The sequence below is a fragment of the Eufriesea mexicana genome, unplaced genomic scaffold (assembly GCF_001483705.2).
Source record: "Eufriesea mexicana isolate 0111107269 unplaced genomic scaffold, ASM148370v2 scaffold9538, whole genome shotgun sequence".
NCBI classification, from domain to species: domain Eukaryota; kingdom Metazoa; phylum Arthropoda; class Insecta; order Hymenoptera; family Apidae; genus Eufriesea; species Eufriesea mexicana.
The window spans coordinates 581,118-602,405 of record NW_016917269.1 but is presented as its reverse complement, the minus strand read 5'-3'; the positions used below and the strand labels follow the sequence as shown (position 1 = coordinate 602,405).

Here is a 21,288-nt window from a genome sequence, read left to right as displayed (position 1 = left end):
CTCTTTCCACGTCTCCCATCTCTCCTTAAATTTATCCCGGACATCGTGCACTCTGCCAGCGAGTCCCTCGTACTCATGCAATTTGTCCACCATGATTCACGATCTTCCAAGTCTCTCCCTCAGCTGAAAGTTCTACCTCTCATTTTGCCACAGAAAATCCGGGAAAAACACCAAAACCGTTCTACACTCCGTGAGAATTCCCCATGAACCTCGAATGTCTATCGATCACGAGATAAGATCCTTCTTACTTCTATCACCTCGGCGATACTTCGCTCCTCTTCCTTCGAGGAACCGAGGAAAGAAGAAATGAGGAAAGGTTGAATGTTAATTAAACGAGTGCTTTCGTTGAATCATCACGCTCGATTGACATTGGTCAGCGATGAAACGGATGTCGAAGAAACGACGCGAAGGGATGTTTCCTGCAGAGGGTTGGGGGTGTGCTTCGTCGACGAGACGCGAGAAACGACTGACGGTTCCGCAAGCTCGCGACCAAGACGAAAGCTCGACCGACGTCGCCTTTCACCGTGAATACCTACTTACCTAGTCCCTCCATCTGAGTTCCGGTCGGATGTAAAATGAGCTTCCCGTGTACCGAGGGAAACCTACTTACCGGGTGGCTGCTCGTTACTGTTGATTAAAATCGGTTCGGTTGTTAGTGGTTTGGAAAAAGGAGATAGAGACTTTATCTTCTTTTTTAACGGTGGAAATACCGAAAGCGTTCAGTCTCTTTTTAGTGAAAGTGTTAGAAGTGGTTTTTGATAGAAGTACCGAAGAGAACTGTGTCTAAGAAGAATCTGGGAATGTGAAAAGTGTTTAAGAAGAAGTAAAGAAGTAGAAATAGTGCTTTTAAAAATCTTGAAAATGGAGAGGAACGCTATAGGAGTATTTCAAACAAGAAATTTATGGGAGAAGTATTTGAAAAAGTGACGGAAATATTGGAGATGATATTGTGCCAAAAAAATGTCCACTTTTGAATAAATAACTATAAAATTATGCTATTAATGCTGCAAAAAGAAGGATATTATTAGAGTTTTTTTTAGGATAGAAATATTAAAAATTTTATTTGTGAAAATTTGGTTTATTTCTTATTTATAAAGCACTATATCAGTGTAACATTTTAAAACTTTTTATATTTCATGAAATAATTTTAAACTTAAGAAAAATTTCAATACTTCTTTCAGCTTCGTAAATTTTATTTGTTTCTAAAATATTGTTCATATATCGCGTATAAAATATAATTTTGAAAACGTAACTGTGTCAAAAATCGTTACTCGGTGTAGTATATAGATTACATGTGTTCGATATAAATAATTACATATCGAAACAGTTATTTCTCCTATGTCCCTGTGAAACAGTTGCTCTATTCTTGACCATGCAAGTGCATGCGGTGTTTACGCGTGTACACACGGAAAGCTTTTTAACAAAGCTTTCCAACGCTGGTCGTAGATGTAATTTCCGCGGCGGAAATTGCACTTTGTCGATTCTCTCCTTTCCACGCGGATTTTCGATTCGATTTACCACCGAAGGATGTTCTATATTCTATAGCCTCACACTCGATACTCTACAGTATATGCCTTCCGCAGTGTAATGTTTCGTTCCAACTCATTTTCCATATACGCAACGTAACTTGCCTTTTTGATAAGGAAAGAATATTTTTGTAATCATTTCTACGTTACATGTTCAATTTCATCGATAGTTACCAACACTCTGTACTTGGTATTCTTCATTTCTTTGATTTCCAGGAGATACTACGTTTTACTTCGTTCTAACCTCTAATTAGACGTTATTGACATTTATCGAAGTTTCCTTTGTACTTTATACATCGAGATTTTTATCTCTTTTTGCTTGTGTATAGGAATCAAGGATATTTTACAATTATTTCCGTAATACCGTATTATCTGTGTAAAAATTTACCATGATGTATTCGAATTCTTTGCACGATGTTTTTGCGATAAAACGGAACGATGTATGTATACATTATACTTGTTTCGTCATTGCATAGGTTAAGATTCGGTCAGAAAACGTGACTTTTTTTTCAGGAAACAAATTACACACTGACGAGCATATCGAGCCGTCGTATTAGCCGACGAGGAAGTCCTATAAAGTAGGTCTTGTTGCGTATGTGGCCTTGGTTCGAGCTTCGCCTTTGTCAGAGCTTACGATAGCAATACGCATCGATAATTCGTTCATCGGCTGAACGTTTCACTCTTCCTCGATGGACTTCCGATAAAGTCGTATTGTAACATAGTGGACAACATTGACTTTAGCCTTCTACTCCTCTGTTTCCGTTTGTAAGAAAATTATTTAATCAAGGCAAGAAAGTACAAGAAAGTAGTATACTGGGTGTTACAAAGTTACTCTACATATAATATTTATTTTAACTTCTGTACTATTCCAGTAGGTAGAAGCATTTTATTATTAGTAAGTATTCAGAAAATAGTATATGGCTATTTCAAGCTTGCATAATAAAATAATGTTATTCGTTCTAATACTTATTTTGTCTTATTTTGATTTATAGAGGCACTATTTAATTGTGAAGATTAGGAGAATGACATATTTCTAGTTATATTTTTGCCGTGATGTATATTATTTAGAAATTATTAAAATTAATGAAGAATTCAAAACTTGATGAATTGATGTGAAAACTAATACATATGTATGTTTGTATATTCCAAAGCACTTTGTTGAAATATGTTTACTATAAGATGGTATAATCAAAGGAATTTTTTTGATTAATGCAAAATATATTCCCAAGTACGTGATGATTTTAATTAATTATAAGATGACAAGGTATTGATTGAAATATTCTTAGAATCTCCTTCCATTTTGTTTCTAACGTTTTAGAACGATCTTATTGTTGGTTAACCCTACAAGAGGAAAACAATCAATGGCGATCTGATCTGTTAATGATTTAACATTCTATCCTATTGAAGACTAACGCAAATGTCGTCTTAATTCTTATCGACGTGCGTCGATCGCAAGAACCAATCTGCGTTATGCAATCAGACTTAAGTTCCATCTGCAATGGTACGACACGAAATTAACGTTTCAATCGTTTCATCTCAATTGTAAAAATTTTCTTTCATGAAATTGAAACGTTTCCAACGTTTTCAAAACAGAATAAAAGTGATTGATTGTATTGCAAAAATAAAATATTCGAATGAAACGAAATTAAATTATTCGTTAGATTCTAGATTCTTCGTCTGACGAATACAAGAAGTATACAATAAAAAAATGGAAGGGATTAAATTTTGAAAGGAGTTTATTACAAAACATTTCCAACGTAATTTAAGTAATATATTTTTATGTATCTATTTTTTCCCTGAAATTATTTTTGCATTTAATTATAACTTGCTTTCCGTGGATGATGTTATATTTCTTAGTTTTGAAAAAAATTTCCGGAAGAACGGTTAATAAAGACGAAGCATATTTTCCAATCCGATTATTTTATTACATCTTATCAAGTTTCCGATCCGTTCTCGTAAGACCACGATAACGACGAAAAGCAGGAATCTCCTGCCTCCTGTGTTCACGAGTATAAAATTAAAAACAGAAATTTCGAATTTTTCAAACTAAATGTATCTCATAATAAAAATAATAAAAATAAAAAAATATCAAGGAAATAATTTCTTTTTAATGAACAGCCTGCATTAAAGGCACAAAGGAAAAACATTTTTCAAATTTGTGTAAAATAATTTCTTAGTATAATTGTCATACTTCAAATATCTTCATCGTTTTTAATCAAGAATATGATTATATTATGACCCGTTTTATTTTCTTGAAAAAAGAAGACAATTTTCTTGTAAACCGTTTCTATAAAACGAAACACCAATCAATTCTACAGTCATCGTTGATCCCTATTGGATCACGCGTATCCCCTCCTTAACGTTTATTCTTGCTATCTATCCTACTATCCGTCTAATATACATCCGACCGTTCCAATTTTCCCGACAATAAAAATGCGATCAGTACGTTCATAAGATCTTTTATTGTCGAATCAAAAAGTAATAGCCCTGTAATGTTAGGGGTTGGATTTATTACGCTATTATTCCTACTTATAGCTATCTTCCAATTTGTGCTAAATCCATAACATTTGAAAAATTGTTATTATATTTTCCAATGATTTAATAACTTAGTAACTCAATATAATAGACTTAACATATTATGAAACTTTGTGTTCTATCCCCTGAAATACTAACCCTGCAAAAAATTAAAGGTTTCATTATGCTCTCGTTATAACCTAAAAATTTAGTAATAAATTTTATTTACAACATTATAAATAAATTTATTGTTAATAATAAACAAGCTTATTGTTAATGACAAAATAACCTGTTACTAAAACAAAAGATTAACGAATCATTGGCTGTTATAATATAAAAGTAATTATTAGCCGAATCGGCAACGATCGTGTCTACTCGGCTGCATTCGATAGGCAGCTGCTGGCTATATAAAGGCCATCGCTGCTTAATTCGGGATCATTTGTCAATTTCATTTCGAATAGAACAGATGTGAAATTTGATTGAAGAGTTGTCCAGGATATTGATAAGATAGTCTGTGGTCATTGACTATCTAATAACAATTATCTACACTCTCCACCAGCCCACCACTCTGTATACTTTAATAATCGCTTTTTAATTATTTAACGATTTATTAACACAATATAATTATTACATCGAAACCATAGGATGTGTGTGTTAATTTCGAATTGATATAAACAGATATTTAGGTTAAGTTCATTGTATGTCTTTCCTGTACTAAAATACACTAACTTAGAGTGCGAAAATCATTGTTTTCTTTTCCCCGTCGATCATCAAATACAATTATTCTCGCGATTATCGATTCGTAATCATTTAATTAAACTAGTCTGTGCAGTCATCATGTAAATCACTTTTCCAATTCAGATTCAAACCCTCTCGAGTTACTATCTCAGCATGTCTCGAGTCTATGGGGACCTCGTCTGTTAGTGCAGATATATAAATTAACCCTTCAAGGACTATCATTCCTGATTTCTTCCCATGTGACGAATATTTAACGTCATACAGATTTTCAAGACGAATCAAGATCGAATCGAGGTTTTACATATTTTTCAAATATACCTAACCTTCAATTTTAAATCAGTAAACAATATCTTTACTTTGTTTTTACCCAGTAGATTTTGGAATATTTTTCTAAGTAACGTCTACATTTCAATTTATGAAATAGATTACATAAAACGAATTAACCTAAACATAGATTTGAGGTTAATTTTTGTTTCACGAGAAATCATCCTGTTATACGATGTAATACAATTATTTCTGGAACCGTCTCAATCAGTATTATTTTCTAATACGCATTGTTATTAATACAAGTTATTGATTCGATGAATTCTACGATTCATATTTCCAACGTTCAATGAGATGTTATTTGATCTAAAAATACGTCGAATTAAAATCGATTGTGTACACTGTACAATTGGTGGACGATTGTCGTGGCAATCGGTGCAGAGAGAGTGATTCGACGGTGATCGAACGAGGTGAAGAAATGGATGAGAATGGTCCAAGGTTAACAGGAAATTTCGAGGAAAGGAGTAGAAATGGAAGAAGACAGAAATCGTCCGATGAACTTTAATTATCTATTATACGAGCATCGATGAACCCGTTTTCCCTCTCGTTTCAAAATCTTGGGTGTTCAAATCGCTCAAACTCGATAGGGATGTTGAAAGATCAAAGAAAATGATTTACTTATTTTATTGGTCGTTTAGTTTTATTATAGTTTATTTTGAAAGTAATTTCCGCGTTTCATGAATGGATGGAGATAGTGTTTGGTAATACCAAACCAAGTGTTTAATTAATCTACCGTGGACAAATTTTCGAATTTTAGGAATAAAAATTAAGAACCATTTAATTGTTAAAAAACATTACGTAGAAAAAGGAAAAGATGAGTTTCAAATTTTATCTGAAACGATAAAGAAGAAACGAATAAGAAGAACTATTTTTTAAAGCAAAAGGGGACTCCAATATAGAACACTACTTGTTTAATTTTCTCCTCTAATTCTGCTGACTAATTAAATTAATTAAGAACAGGGTGATCTCTTGAAGAAGAAAGATTAAACTGTTGTCAGCGATAATTGTTACCGGTGTTCCCTTCCTCGGTTTCAACGTATTCGTTTGTCCACTTAACCCTGTGATAATTGGCACAATTGTTGGAATTATGTCACGCAACATCAGTTTGCAAAAAGAGACACGAATGAGAAGATCATTAATTAGCCACTGACTAAATTGTATACGTAGCTTCTTAGAAGAATACACTTATTCCTTTGAGTTCTATTCCTGCCGGAAAATAATTCTTCAAGAGCAATCTTCATCCTAAATATAAACTTCTAGAATCTTTTACTTGCCCGAGATCATTTCTTCCTCAGATTTCTTTAACTTCTTTTCCACTAGCTAGTAAATTGCTAGTAAGAAGTTTCATTTTAAATATAAGCTTCTAACATTTCCCATTTACTCTACCAAGACTTCGTGCAAACCATATTGCCCAAAATCTCTCCAATTTCTACGCAAGGACCTTTTTGATCTTCATCCCCTATTCGCGCTTTTAATTTCTTTTCCACTAACGACTGATAAATTACTAGCAAAAAGTTTCATGTTAAATACAAGCTTCTAAAATTTCCATTCTTCTTTACCAAGACCACGTGCAATTCGCCCAAAACCTCTCCAATCTCTACGCGAGGACCTTCTTGATCTTCATCCCCTATTCGCGCTTTTAACCTCTTTTCCACTAGCGACTGATAAATTACTAACAAAAAGTTTCATCCTAAATACAAGCTTCTAAAATTTCCATTCTTCTTTACCAAGACCACGTGCAATTCGCCTAAAATCTCTTCAATCTCTTCACAAGGACCTTTTTAGCAGTCATCCCCTATTGCGCTCAGTTTCTCGAACCACGAGTCGGTTTCGTCACAACAGCAAGGTCAAATATCAAAACGAAGTAAACAGGTCTGTTTGAAAAAAAAAAAAAAAAAAGAAGGGAGAACCGATGTTTCCTCCGTCGAATAAACGTTAGTGACGTACACAAAACGTTTCACGAGCATCTTCACAGCTGTATTTACAGCACACATGGTCGGTGCCAGCTGAGTGTCTCTCTCTCGATGTTTCTTCGGAAGCTCGGACATCGACACACCGATGCTACGTCTAATTTCGAAGCTCAGTTAACGTCGTGATTCCAGGGCTGATTCATCGTGTGTTCGATCAGTTTCTCTGGTACACTGATCAGAGAATATGACAGGGAGGTGGATGGTATAAATTAGACTTTTTGGATGATTTAAGCTGCTGCGTACAAGTGGTTGATCATTAGGAGGGAAGAAGTGGAAGGAGAGAGTGTTGAAGGTTTGCAGATCCTTTTTTATTTTCCTGTTGGAATATCTAAGGTCTGCTATGGCGACTGATATGGATGTCGAAAATGAAACAGGTACGTTGGATCAGCTTTGGATTATTATCGACGAAGAATTATACTCGTGGGTAAGATTGCGAGTTTTTTCTTTCTTTAACTGCTGAAGACCTGTCTTTGAAGGGTCGATTATTCAGCTTCTTTTAATCGTATTACGTGAACAATTTGTTTGAAGAAGAGGACTCAAATGATTTTCTTCTTTAGACTTTCAATTTGAGATATATAATGATTTGTTTGGAGAAAGTGACTTAGGAGATCTTATTCGTCATGTTTTTAATTTGAAAATATTTGGAAGACATAAATTCTATCTTAGATAAATTGTGTGATAAAATGAAGGTTTTAGAAAAATATTTTCCTTAAAGGATTTTGTTCTCCACATCCTTTACACTGTTAATGATACAGTTATGTCTTTGAAGGGTAATACCGATTTTCCAGTTTCTGTGTATCTCGTTTAGCAATAAGGTGATATATTTTAATAAAAGAGAATAAAATAGTAAAATAAATTCGGTAATAAAAATGAGACAAATTTCTGACGATAAAAGATAGTATTAATCGTTTCGACATTGATTAATCTCGCACAGTTACAAATATAGAAAGAATGTTTATGTTGCATCATAAGTGTAATTCGCTTTATACAATCTTCGCTAGTTATCAGAACTTTGATAGATGATTTGTCATTTGCGAATCAATTAAGAATTGATATTGGAATTAAATTGGTACAACATATATTTAAAAATCTTAGATCGTCCTTTCTTATTGTCTGTTGCTACAGCTTCAATTTAAAACGATATATATATTAAATAACACGGTTATCCTATGTTTTATATTATATTATGTTTAAACGAAGAAGAATACAAATAAAAGAAGAAAAAATGAGAATGATGAATTTCGAGTAAAAACATTTCATTATCCTTTAACATAGTTACACTACGTTATATTCTATTTAAATAAAGAAACAAACGAAGAAAACAAGGAGATACAAATCCGAAACAATGGATACGAAAGAATGTACATTTTTCTTTACCTTCTTTTGCTAAGCCTGGACAATAAACAAGAGAAAGAAATAAAAAAAGGCATTTAATTACAGTAAATCACGTGGAAAGTAAAATGACAAGATAGTTATTTTCTATCTCAAGTTCTTTCTCAGAGTGCAAAGTCAAGAACGTTGAACTAGAATTATCTGAACTGTCTTTAATTCGCCATTGTCGTTGATTTATTTATCTGTGAAATAAAACCACTTCAATGCTCACGATTTTTCAGCTCCGAGGAAATGCTAAAATAATACTGCATATAAAAATAGGGTAATAGTTGGAAAATCTTAAAGACGTCCCGAAAATTAAGAAAATTACGAATTAAAGGGAAAATATGGGAAATAACGCGAAAGTAATAAATATTGCGTGCATATCGTGTAAGATAATAAATATTGCAGCACCATAAATAAAATAAGAACATGAAGAGTGAAAAATTTGGCAATAATACGAAAGATTTGTGATATATATAAACAATCGTGCATATGACACGCGATGGTGTAGTTAAAAGATATTTTATAAAGTGCTCTGGAAACAGTTCGCGATAATGTTTTATCGGGTTGCTTACGGAAGCATATTTTTATGTTTTAATACACGAAATATTTGTCATGCGTATAAAGATGCATTTAATACAAATAAAAACGATAACACGATATTATTACACGCGTACTGTGTTACACGGTAGAAATAAAAAATCGAAAGAAGAAAGTAAGATGTAGATTAATTAACGAATAACAATAATTGAAAACAGAGAAAAAGTAGAGATTAAAAATTAAAAAGATTATTCGTCACGAAACAGAATTTAAATTCACTTTACAAAGGTAAAGTAAGCTATAAATTGAAAAAAGATATTGTATAATAAGGGTGAAGGAAAACAGTAATGTAAAAAGCAAGACTATTACTAAAATCTTAACAATAATCATAAATTTCACCTAAATTGTAAGTGAAAGATAAATATATAGCAAATGTAATAAATATAATAAATATAGGCAGAATTTTATTTTTACTTTTATAAGTAAAAATTATGAGAGTATAAAAAGATGTATTAAATAAACAATGTAAAATTCTTTCATACTCGGAAGAAGTCCAAATAATAGGGCTGCGATTTATTTTAATTTATGGAAGGATGCCAATAACATGAAAGAAGAAATGTCATATTGCTAAAAGCTGAATTCTAACAATAGTAATAATAACAATATATTTTACGTAAAATGTGAACTAAAAAACTCTATATGTGGTATATTAAATATATATAAGGAATTTTTTAAATATTTTTTAAGTCTTGTGTGAAAAATATTCGCACAATTGTTTTGTATTGTCCGTCCTTTACTAGTTACTACACCATATTTGAATCAGCCTGTAGATGCCGCCAGCTACCTAGTAGCGCTCCGTGCATAAGTTGTTAGCGGGTAACATTTTCATCGTCAAATAAACGTGTTATCGAGTGATATAATAATGCAACGCATATTCATCCGCCAATGACAGTTCGCAAATGAACTAGAACGAACAGACTCGAACCGATGCAGTTTATCAGTTTGTATACGTTTTGCATTTTCCGATCCTACGTTGCACAGAATGAAATACTAAATTCGCTTTACGAAATACTAAATCAGAAAAAAGATCTTTCGAATGAGGTTATATCCCCTGCATCGTTAACGAAGGAAGAATATTCGTACAAATTTAGAGATTATTAATAGAAATTATTAATGCTCTTTCTAGTGTACTACACAAAGAACGAAATAAAATTAAGCGATTAAACATAAAGTTGGTAGTTACCTATGATCTGATGATATTTTATTCCATTTTCTAGTTTTCCCAATTTTTTATCCACAATGTTATTTTCACATATGCAAATCATGTGTTTCATTCTTCGAACGATGCTTTTTCTTATTTACAATTTATTGTTCACAAGAAATGCCTGACTTATCACCATTTTCGGATTAATTCCAGAACAAACTAATCCCGGGATTGTATTTAAAAAAAAGGAAGAAAATAAATGAAAATATTGATCGATTTCAACTAATCTCTGGATAGATTAACGCGAATTAACGTTTTTTATATTGATATAAAAGATTACACTCTCTAAATAAAAAGAAGGAGAAACAAAATAATGAAACGAACGAAAACAAACGGTAACTACATAACCTAAAATTTGACACACACTTAAAAAAAAAGCTTCAAATGAATTATGTACATTTTCATCACGCAGTATAAGCAAACAAGGAATCATTGTTTATAAAGTAGCAACATCGTTGTGTCCTTGACACCGTTTCGATTTAACACGGTGACACGCGTGCAAAAATAGTCAGTCGCGAAATAAACCACGTTGTAACTATGTACATTTTGATCGACAGAAGTTAAGGGCGCCACCGATAAAACCGTACCTTTCCCGCCATATTCTCGCCATGTTTGTTACTGTATATGAAAAACATATGATTATATGTGATAGTTACGACGTTAGAACTCGCGTAGAAGATTTGTAAAATCGATGTCTGCACACGTTTATCAACTCTAATTGCCTTTATAAGGATCGATAAAGGTGAGGTGCAAACCTGAAGTGGGCTTTCCTTAATGAGCGTGATATATATTTATTAAACGATTATGCTTGCGAGGCGTCTAAATCATGCGAAGAGACTTTCAACAGGTAAATTTATCGTCTGTTATTAGATCGTAAATGAAGTGCTTGTTTTCCGATTCTTTTCTTCTTTCTCCCTTTGTCAAAATTCGTTTATAATAAAGTGAATGATTCATTAATATTATTTCTTTTTTCACCAGGAGTAAGAGTACATGTGGTGTAAGACGGAATTAGAATACGAGAAATTTTTGTTTTATTCTAACTTGGGTTTGTGATAAACATGTTTTAATAAAACTAAAATGCTTTTATATAAAAGGTATATATAACAAAGAAAATCGTACCGAGGTATTTAAAAAATATTTATTTTGACTTTTGGTTTTATTGTGCAAACGTTTCAAAATTAATGCATTAAGTTGCTCACTTAGAATCGTTATTTTGTAAAAAGAAAATGTCAAAAAATGTTCTTTTTTATATTTATAATATAGTATAGAGTATTATTTTATTTGTTATGCTATTTTTAAAGGGTCAATTGTTCATTTCTTTTTGTACATAGAAAAATATAATTATATCTTTCTGTGTACAAACAATAAATCACTTGATAAAATGATGCTTCTAAAATAGAGTGACTAAGCAAATTTACTTATTTATTAGTTTAATCAACGGGAGATACTATCTTAACAGGTGATTTCTACTTTTTAATTTTCAAATACCTCACTTATGTACTTCAGTACTTCATAATAGCAAACAAAAGTATAATTAACCCACATTACGTAATAACATTATATTTAAAAACAGCACAGAATTTTTATCACAGGGGTCATGTATTTCTATTAGAAAATTTAATGCGAAATGCTTGTCTCTTTTACAAAGAACGCAAAATTATTTGTTATATCACGTTGTCCACTTAATACAAATAAATTTTTATGAACAGCTCTTTTCGCCACGTTATCACAAACGAGTAAACCATCGTACGAATCGTTAAAGTGAAACATCGTGTAGATAACGTCTATTTAATATAAGTACGAATTTAAATATTGACCTTTATATTGCAACACATATCGTAACTTTTAAAAATTACTAATAAACTATGATCTAGAGCCATGGATAACGTTAATTGATCGAAACAGTACAAAACGAACAAGGAAGTGATCGATTGAATTCCAAGGTGGAATTTCCCAGAGCCATAAAACAACGAGGATTTAGTCTGCAGCCTAATGCATACGCAGGCATCCATTATGCACTCCGTTATGCTGTTTTTCACCTTTCAAGCGCGTGAACGAGCATCGAGACAGGTTTTCCATTGTTTTTATCTTTCCTTTTGCTTAAGTCACTGAAACAGAATCGATTACGAGAGAAGAAGATTGCTTGGAAGCAAGTATCGATCTTAAGAATCTATTATATATAAAACAAAGAAAAATGGGAATACGTTAGAAATTTGCCAAATCTGTTACTTTTTTTTACAAAAGAATATATAATTACCTCATAAAATTTTATGGTGAAATTGTAGATCTTTTCACTAAAAAATTTGACAAATAGTTTGAAATTTCTTTTAAAAGAAATTATTAATCAAAATTTATAATCTTTTTGTCTAAAATTCACTAAGAAATTCAAAAGGTTTTTCAGAAAAATAACGAACTTCCTTGATTCTTTAAATGACAAAATATAATCTTATCTATTAAGTATTATAGATAGTATCAAGATAAATTCAATAATACAAATTAAAGTTTACGTTCTCCTTCATCAAAGAAAATTAGAAAACTACTACTTATGCAAAATTGAGCGAAAATTATCGGTAGCTTACAACAAAAATGTAACATTTACATTCGTGGCTGTGAACTTATTAAAAATACTTTTCAAGCTAAAAAAGATTTAAGCAATCATTTGTTTTTATTAATTTACGTTACAACATTTCTGCAAAAGTATGGTTCTTAATATGAATGTATTTCTTTAAACTTTTTTAAATCTTTTAAGTCACCTTCCTTAATGTTTGCCTGATAGAAGGAAGATTTTGCTTCTGTTTAAAAAAGTTTGTAAAAATGTATTGGTTCAGAAGAGAATGAGAAGAATTCTTTATTTAAAAAGCTGGTCAAAATTATGAGAATGTAATATTTATTCGGTTCATACGTTACACATAATAGTTGAAAAAAGAACTTCGAATAGTTATTTATCTCTATCTCGTGCAATTTTTCCAGTCTTTAATTAAACAGATTAGTTTATCTCAATTACCGATATACCATGTAACCAAATTTCTACGCTATCTACACAGTTAATTAGCGATAATGCTAATTTAATTTTGCCATGTGTCGAAAAAAACGAGGAATTCTTTTGAAGCTTACAAAACAAAGCAAATGAACATGAAAGATTGCCAATTGATCTCGATGTTTTTTGTTTTTATAAAAAATGTGTTATTCATTTATTATTACGAACCTGGAAATGTAAGTGAGCAAGACTAAAATAAAACATTTGTTTATCCAGAATATCTGAATAAACAAATTATTCGAATAAATTAGGTATATCTTGAAATTATCACATAAGGGATAATTATTACTTCAATAAATTAATTACTCAGGTACTCAGAATTGATATGTTCATTATTAAGTCAGTTTTTGTTATTCTTTATTGTACACTCAAAAGGAACTATGACACTATATCTATTTTTAAGTTGCAAAATTTCGTAGTGAATTTTATAAGAAATATTATAAAATTCATTACACCTACTATAAACTTTAAGTGTAACAAAAACTTTTAAGCAGTAAATGTGTTAATTTGTCTTCTCCAGTTAACAAATTAATGAACCACGCAATCTTCACAATACAAAATTCCACCGTTGAATAGGAATATATAATTTACATAATTGCACATAGGGAAAAATTCATAATAAATCACATTTTGCATAAGGAAACACTATTATCAAAGCTCCACTTTCGTTAGGTTCCATAACATTTGCTGTGTCTTATCGTACAAAATTTCAAATTTGTTAAATTAGTGGATAACAAATGATTGTATGTTAGTAAAATTAGAGCTAATTTCATCGATACATTTCAATATACTAAATATAAGTAATAAATATTATTATTTATCTATTTACTAAGTATTTTAATTAATCTTAAAAATTCATTCGGTGCATTAAAATATTATTTATATTAAAGTATTAGAATAGTCCTTACGAACATGGTGATCGGCATAGTGATCACATGGTGATCAGTCATAGAACACCCTGTAGATGAAAATTTAATATACCAGTGCATTAATACTCATTCAAATCGTTTTCCAACCAAGTATATTTGTTCCTTACGTAAGACGAAATTCAAAGAGATTCAAGTTTCTATTCAACATCCACTCTCATAATCGACATCGTTCTTGGAATCTTCCTCGTTTAATCCTTCGTCGATAACACCTGTTCGCCTAATACATCAAAAAGTGCAAAGTCGAGTTTGTCGCAGCGTTCGAAGCCATTCACTAAAAGACCAATTTGTTTGTAAGAAAAGAAATTGAGATTATTTATCAATGAAATTACACCGTAAACACTGTACCAGTTCACGAAGCATATTTTAATGCATTCTTACTACTAACACGTACGGTACGTCAGTTTAATAATTTAATCAATGTTACTTGTGCAGCTATCGTTTTTGTTTTTGTATCTTTTAACAAATAATAATATATAATAAGATAAAAATAAAAAATTAATTTTTACTCGAAGTAAAATGATATTTCGGTTATACCAAGATGTGAAGTGACTTGGCACTTGTTAGGATTTCGCACGTTCATGAAGTTACTGATGGGAAAGGTGTTTTCTGGAAAAATAAGGGTATATGAAAGCTTTTTATAAAAGTCATAATATACTAAGAAACATACAAATGCATATATACCGAAGTGAATGAAAGGGAACTGTGAATGACATTATTGTTTGAAGGTGTTCATCTTTAGAAAGTTGTTGTATTCAAGATTCGACATGTAATTAGAATATTGTCTTAAACGGTGGCTCTCAATTTATTATTCTTTTATATTATTATTAAATCTCGTATAGGCTATGCCAATAGATCGAATACATAGACAATAAATAATATGCAAGTGATGCAAAATTCCTAAAAAGTGTTCCTAAGAAATGCGAAGAATTGATCTAGATTTATCTAGGAGAAAAAATTACCACTCAATTCGGGTTTAAAATACCTATAATTTTTAGCGCTTGATAAATCTCATAATTTGACCTCGCTATAGAATCTTTATACTGTGCATTCAATGTATGCAACCATCCATTCGCAATGATAAGAAGTACGCACTGGTCGGGCTCTCACAACACGAAAGCCCAGGCGCGATAATCGAGACGGCAAAAGCCTAGGCCTAGACGGGAGCAGGTTTACTGTCGGTGACGTTATAGGGGGCGGCGCAGTCGGTTGCAGTCGGTCGGCCGATTTCGTGGCGAGCAAGACCCGACGGTGGTCGATGTATCGTGCGTGGAGCAAGGCCGCGTTATAACCGCGCTACCATCGGCGAGATCAACGACGGTACAGCGATGCGTTAGTTGCGCGCGCGTACGATGTCGGGCGATATCGCTCGATTCGAGATCGAGCCGGCTGCCTCCGACCCGCTAGTCTCGGACGCCGTCTCCACGCTACAAGGTAACCCTTTCTTCGCGTGGTTCGTTTGTGTCTTTGTTTCTTTTTCCTCTGACTTTGTTCGTATTGTTTCGATGCGACGTAAATTCATACGTGATTATCTCGAAACATCTGTCGGGTGCTGCTTAAAAAGATGAGGTCTTTAGAGTGTGTCAAGTGAGAAGAATAATTCCTATCGTGCAGAAAATATTATTGCACCGGTAGATCTGGTTTAGCTGGTCCATGCGTTTGATTGTACGGTCGATTAATGCGAAACGGATGAAAACGGTAGTATGAACGACGACTGGTTACTGCGGATGTGTATGCTTTTTTAAGGATAGGGTTAATAAGCGTCGTGGATTTGTACACTAACGACATAATGCTCGGAAGCAGAGTATATAATTCCTAAAGGCTTGGTTGTGATAAAAATATGCCAAGTATCGTTGGTGCCGATGATTAACGATTATTTATAATTCGTATTGTACGATACGTAAATATTAATGTAACGATACAATGAACTTGATTTCGGTAGTTGTTTTGTTCATTGGCTGTTAGTAATACATTTATGAAAGAAGATAAGGCAAGCCTTTTGATCGATTATCGCGAAAAATTTATAAGATAATTTGCGGTGAAGGAAAAAATATTATAATCATGAAATTATATATGAGAAGCTTTACATTATTGTGTAATTATTTAGAAAACTTATAAAACGAAGAATATCAAGAATTTGTAATAGATTATTAATTCGTAAAACTAAATTTTTTGTTAATCAATATTATTTTAATGCTTTCTTTGTTCTTAAGTAATTTTTATTTTAGTAACAACTTTTGTGCTCTCTTTATTTTAGTAACAATTTTTATCGTTAGTGTAGGTTAGATAACGTCATACAAGGTAAGAATATCTGAAAATATGTATAAATGCTAATTTATGATACCTGGTTTGTTGAATTTCTAACATGAAATTCGGATTAATTAATAATTTAGTATTTTTTAAACCTTGATAAGTCAATCGTTAATGTTTCAGGGAGTTTTATGCATATTGAATACACGAATAATTTCGTTGTTACGTTGGCGTGGTCAGGCAAACGAAAGAGTCGAGATACGAAGATGTTTTCTGCATTGCGATGCATGATATGGGAGAGAAATTTCTATTATAGAAATCAATGTTCTGCGACAACTGAATTCACTGGCATTGCGTACATTGTTTCCTTTTGATTTCTTTATTGCACTATTAATAACGTAATTTATATAATATAAATACAAATCATTTATCTTGCTAAAGAAAAACAACAGAATTTAATGACATTTATCAAGAACTATTCTCGATATATCGTAATACAAAATAGAAAGGATAATTACCTAGGAGGTTATTAATAGTGATTCTGTAAGTGACATAAATTTCATCTAAAACCACTCAAAACCTATCAAGATTTTAAACAAACAACTCATCAATGTTGGCTTAACTCAAACCTAATTAAAATTACTTCAAACTTAATCTAAAACAAAATATCTCAAAGGTAGATTCATTGAAAATTAATTCAAATTGATTTCAAAACTTTTTATTGTTTAATGATGTCGAATAAAAGATTGAATAATCACCATTAAAGTCGAACTTGGACCTAATCCAAATATAGATCGAACCTAAACCAATATCTAACTAAAATATAACATGAAACCATTCTTACCTTGTTTTGAAATCCGAATTAAAGTATGAGTAATTATCAATAGTGATAATACTTAGAACTAAACGGAACTTTATTTCAATCGTAATCCAAAATTTCAAACAAAAACCTCGGAAACAAAGCAGATAATCACGTATAACAGTTTAATTCAGTACAATGAGCATTTTAAATAGAAAAGTAGAGGTAATTGTCGATAGGGGGCCAGGTTATGAGTCAACGGTGACGAGTATTTCATTGTATAGACAGAACAAAGAAATACAATGTAAACGGGTAACAGGGTAAAATATACCGCCATGAAACGAATGATTTGATAGGTTCTGAATCATAACGGTGCAAGTCAAAATTGTGAAACTACTCGTCTTTTACAATTTCTAAAATTTTCATTAATTTAGTTTCATTTAATGCCGCAATATATTTCCATAATTTCACAAAATGTATGGAGATTTAGAAAGACAATTATAAAAAACGAAGGTGTGTGTATACCAAAACAGAACACATGTGTTTAATGTACAGTCGCATATGGCCTGCAGATTAGTTATTAGATTTTACATGTCGAGTATCGATATCTCTAGAACATCTTGAAGCGACCAGGTGTTTTGCAGAACGTAGTTTTAAATATTTAGTCGTGCACAAATCCAGTTAATCCAGTCCTAGTGAATCCGTTTATTAAGTCGCAAATTGCATAATTTCTAGTCTTATGAAATTTTTTCAATTTTTGCTTCAGTTTCTTGTTCTTTATGTCTTTTGTCTTGCACTACTATTCTTTATAGGGTCATCATAGTGGAATATAATCTTTACAGGGTCATTATCTGAAAAAAGAGGAAAATTTGGTTATCTTAGAAAAATTATTAAAATTATATTTTAAAAGATTTAAATGGAAGCGTGTATTTTATATGTAAGCTATTACGTTTTGTAATTGTTTTCTTAAAGATTCTATTACTTCTCAAAATAGACTGTGATTTTGAGTTACTCTGTTATATGGAGCCTTTTCTAATAAACATGGAAAGACGCCTTGTGAAAAATGTTAGTGGTGACGTGCTACCATGACTGATATACGCTGTTATGATTCTTAGCCCACTTATAATAAGGAGAAGCTTCCACTGAGACAAAGTTCGTTCGCTTTTGTTCCCGACGGATTGCTCAGGACGTTGCACGTTCGAAGAATGTTTTTATTCTCGGAATGAACATATGCGAGCACGGTGGCGGGTCTGACTTTCACGTCAGCCTGTACAGTTTCTCTTTCCTTCTTCCTCTTTTTTCGCTCTACGTCTCTGTTTCTCTTTTTATGAGTAACCACGTTATTTTCTCGTATTCGCAGCCACCAAGCAAACGGCGGAAAGCGTGGCTCAAGATGCCGTCGACCAAACAGGTATTCCTTATACTTTTGATGTAACAACCGTGAAGGGGAGAGATGAATTAATTAACAATGCTTTTTTCAACCTAATTTATTTACTACCTATCCTTTTCTTTATCAATGAAATCTTTTTAATCTTGACAAGGACTTCTCTGAAATGTTGACTAATATGATATGGAGTTATTAGTGACCCTGTATAATTGCAATAATCTTTCTTTATTTCTTTTTTTTTAATTTTATATGCATTCAGTTTCGCCTCTTTTTAATTCATTCTCTTATTTCTCGTTTGCTGAAGTTCTTGAAAAAAGATGATTCATTCTAACATTTGGTTTCTGATTTCTCTCCATAGGATTTGGCAAATTTAACCTTAAGGTTATGGCCGTCTGCAGTATGATCTTTATGAACGTAGCATTCAGCATAACGAGCATCGGATTTATATTACCATCTGCAGCATGCGACTTCAGAATGACCACGATGGACAAAGGACGTCTGAGTGCTGCCCCCATGTTAGGTAACTCTCTAATAATATTAATATTTTAAATGGTACTTCTTTCAGCATACCAATGTGCTCATTAACCCCTTTCGTTTTCATATGCATCAAAAGTTTTGTTAATATTCACTATTCTGTGATACTTTACTTTATTAAAAAAATATCTTTCAACAGCTATTTATATCCATATCATTATGCGCGTTTTAACGTGTTTGCTTCGCATAAACAAAAATTGTTCTGTGTTCAAGTCAGTATCTTTTCAATATCTCTATCAAATATGAGACTAGTGGACTCGTGTTGCGTTCACCTTATCATTAGAATTAAAATTTCTCGCGTGCCTTTCCGTGGCTCGTATACGCCCCCGGATCGGTCTAACTTCTACTCGGTATTATAGTAACTCTATGGTGTTTTGCTTAGCTCGAACAGAACATCAGACCACGTTCCTTTCGACTTACATAAAGATCCTTGCAGAACTTCAAGTTATATTTGATATTCAATTCTCACTCCCGTTGTTTATGCTTCAATAACAGTTATTCAAATCTTGGTCACTGGAAAAAAATTTTTTGAGATAAATGTTGCCAAAAATTGAATATTTTTTTACTTATTTATTACATTTAACGCTGCTTGTTCATTTTTCACGTTGTTTCCTATCTGTTCTTTTTTTATGATAGATGGTTAGTAGTTTATTTATCGATTTTTACAAAGAAAGACTATGCACAAAATAATCTTGATTCATCTCGGTGTGGATGAGCTTTGGTAAAGAAAACCTTTGTGCAAAAGCGTCGAGACGGCAATGCTCTTTAAATGGAATGCGACATAAATTAAATGAATTGTGATGCGCCAAAAGCAGGGACGTACCGTCGCAGTGTCCATATACGGTGTTAACTTCTTAAAAAATATATTTCGAAAATGAGGTTATACGTGTACTTAAATTCCTTAATTTTACCCTGTTATCGTGTCAATATTTACGAGTAATTTCAGGCCGCTGAAAATCAAAGATTTATATTTTTTCGCAGCTGTAGGTGTTTGTAAAAAAATATACCATTAAATTTATATTTTCATCACCTACAATTTTTTTCGCTATTTCCACAGAGTATCAATTCGTTGCATGTCGCAAATATTTTTATGTCCCAAGAGAATGAAGTGCTAAAAGAAGTAAACTAATTAATTAAACACGTGTTTCCAACAACAATGTAAAAACAACTAACCTATTCATTAGCGCCTTAACGAGAGACGCGATTAGTGAATTACTGCAATCGAATACATGACACCTATCGTATGCGACTAATTAAGCTTTGGAAGCCTCCATTCTATTAGAACATGATTCTTCTCTCGTCTAAGATTTCCACACAATTGCTATGGTAATAAACTTCTATGCAATACTAGTTAAAATATCGTTAAAATAAGATGTTATAAAAATAAGAATACGAAGGTAAAAGTTTATGCGTACGCGCATGCCTGCGCCCGGGGTGGGGGAAGCCGAAAAGAATATTCAATTTCATATCAAAAGGAATTCTTGACTGAAAAACAACTCATGACACATTGACTATTACAAACGAGTTTAAATGTCAGGATGCTAATCTTCTTATTTCATAATATGTACAACTGGTTTTCTTTGGATAAAAATCTGTGTTAATGTAATATTGATTATCAATTTATAGGTATGTTAGCCGGTTCGTATATATGGGGTTGTTATGCGGCTATCAAAGGTCGAAGAATGTCTTTATTGGTGGCGTTGTTTCTACACGGTGTCTCCGAATTATTAGCATCGGTGGTGCCACTTTATTGGGTCTTCTTGTTCTTGAAATTTCTAAGCGGTGCAGCGTTAGTATGAATTAAACTTTTATTTATTTATCTACTGTTATCTATTGTTATCTATTTATCTAGTATCATATCATATATTTTTAACAGATTATATCATGTCATATATCCATCAAGTAATCTATTTACATTAATTATTGGTTTCTAATTTCTAAATCAAATCAAACTATATTAAATTGTAATTCTTATTCTTTTAATGAAAATTAATCTAATCATAATTGGTTGAATAACAACCGTAATGTAATTTTTCATTTTTATATCAGAAAATTTTATTTTAAAATTGTGTTTGATTGTTTGGTAATCTTGCCGTTGAACCGCT

General features: G+C 32.1%; 2 protein-coding genes across 5 annotated transcripts in view; one reads left to right on the top strand and one right to left on the bottom strand.

The window, feature by feature from the left end:
* The window catches only part of lovit (loss of visual transmission), a 4,668-nt gene extending 4,167 nt beyond the window's left edge, over positions 1 to 501 (bottom strand). Inside the window, exon 1 of the mRNA XM_017907980.1 lies at positions 1 to 501. This exon is cut by the window's left edge and continues 1 nt beyond it. Within this exon, the coding sequence (XP_017763469.1) occupies positions 1 to 93 (93 nt within the window). The 5' untranslated portion in view covers positions 94 to 501.
* A 6,696-nt stretch (positions 502 to 7,197) lies between these two features.
* The window catches only part of LOC108553220 (synaptic vesicle glycoprotein 2C), an 18,862-nt gene continuing 4,771 nt past the window's right edge, over positions 7,198 to 21,288 (top strand). Inside the window, exons 1-4 of one of the 4 annotated variants that reach the window (XM_017908032.1) lie at positions 7,198 to 7,364; positions 18,623 to 18,673; positions 19,008 to 19,169; positions 20,810 to 20,972. In XM_017908032.1, coding sequence (XP_017763521.1) covers positions 19,034 to 19,169; positions 20,810 to 20,972 — 299 coding nt within the window. In that variant the 5' untranslated portion in view covers positions 7,198 to 7,364; positions 18,623 to 18,673; positions 19,008 to 19,033. Of the gene's footprint in view, positions 7,447 to 15,277; positions 15,648 to 18,622; positions 18,674 to 19,007; positions 19,170 to 20,809; positions 20,973 to 21,288 lie in introns of those variants that run through there. The other 3 variants (XM_017908031.1, XM_017908030.1, XM_017908033.1) reach the window with 3 other exon arrangements.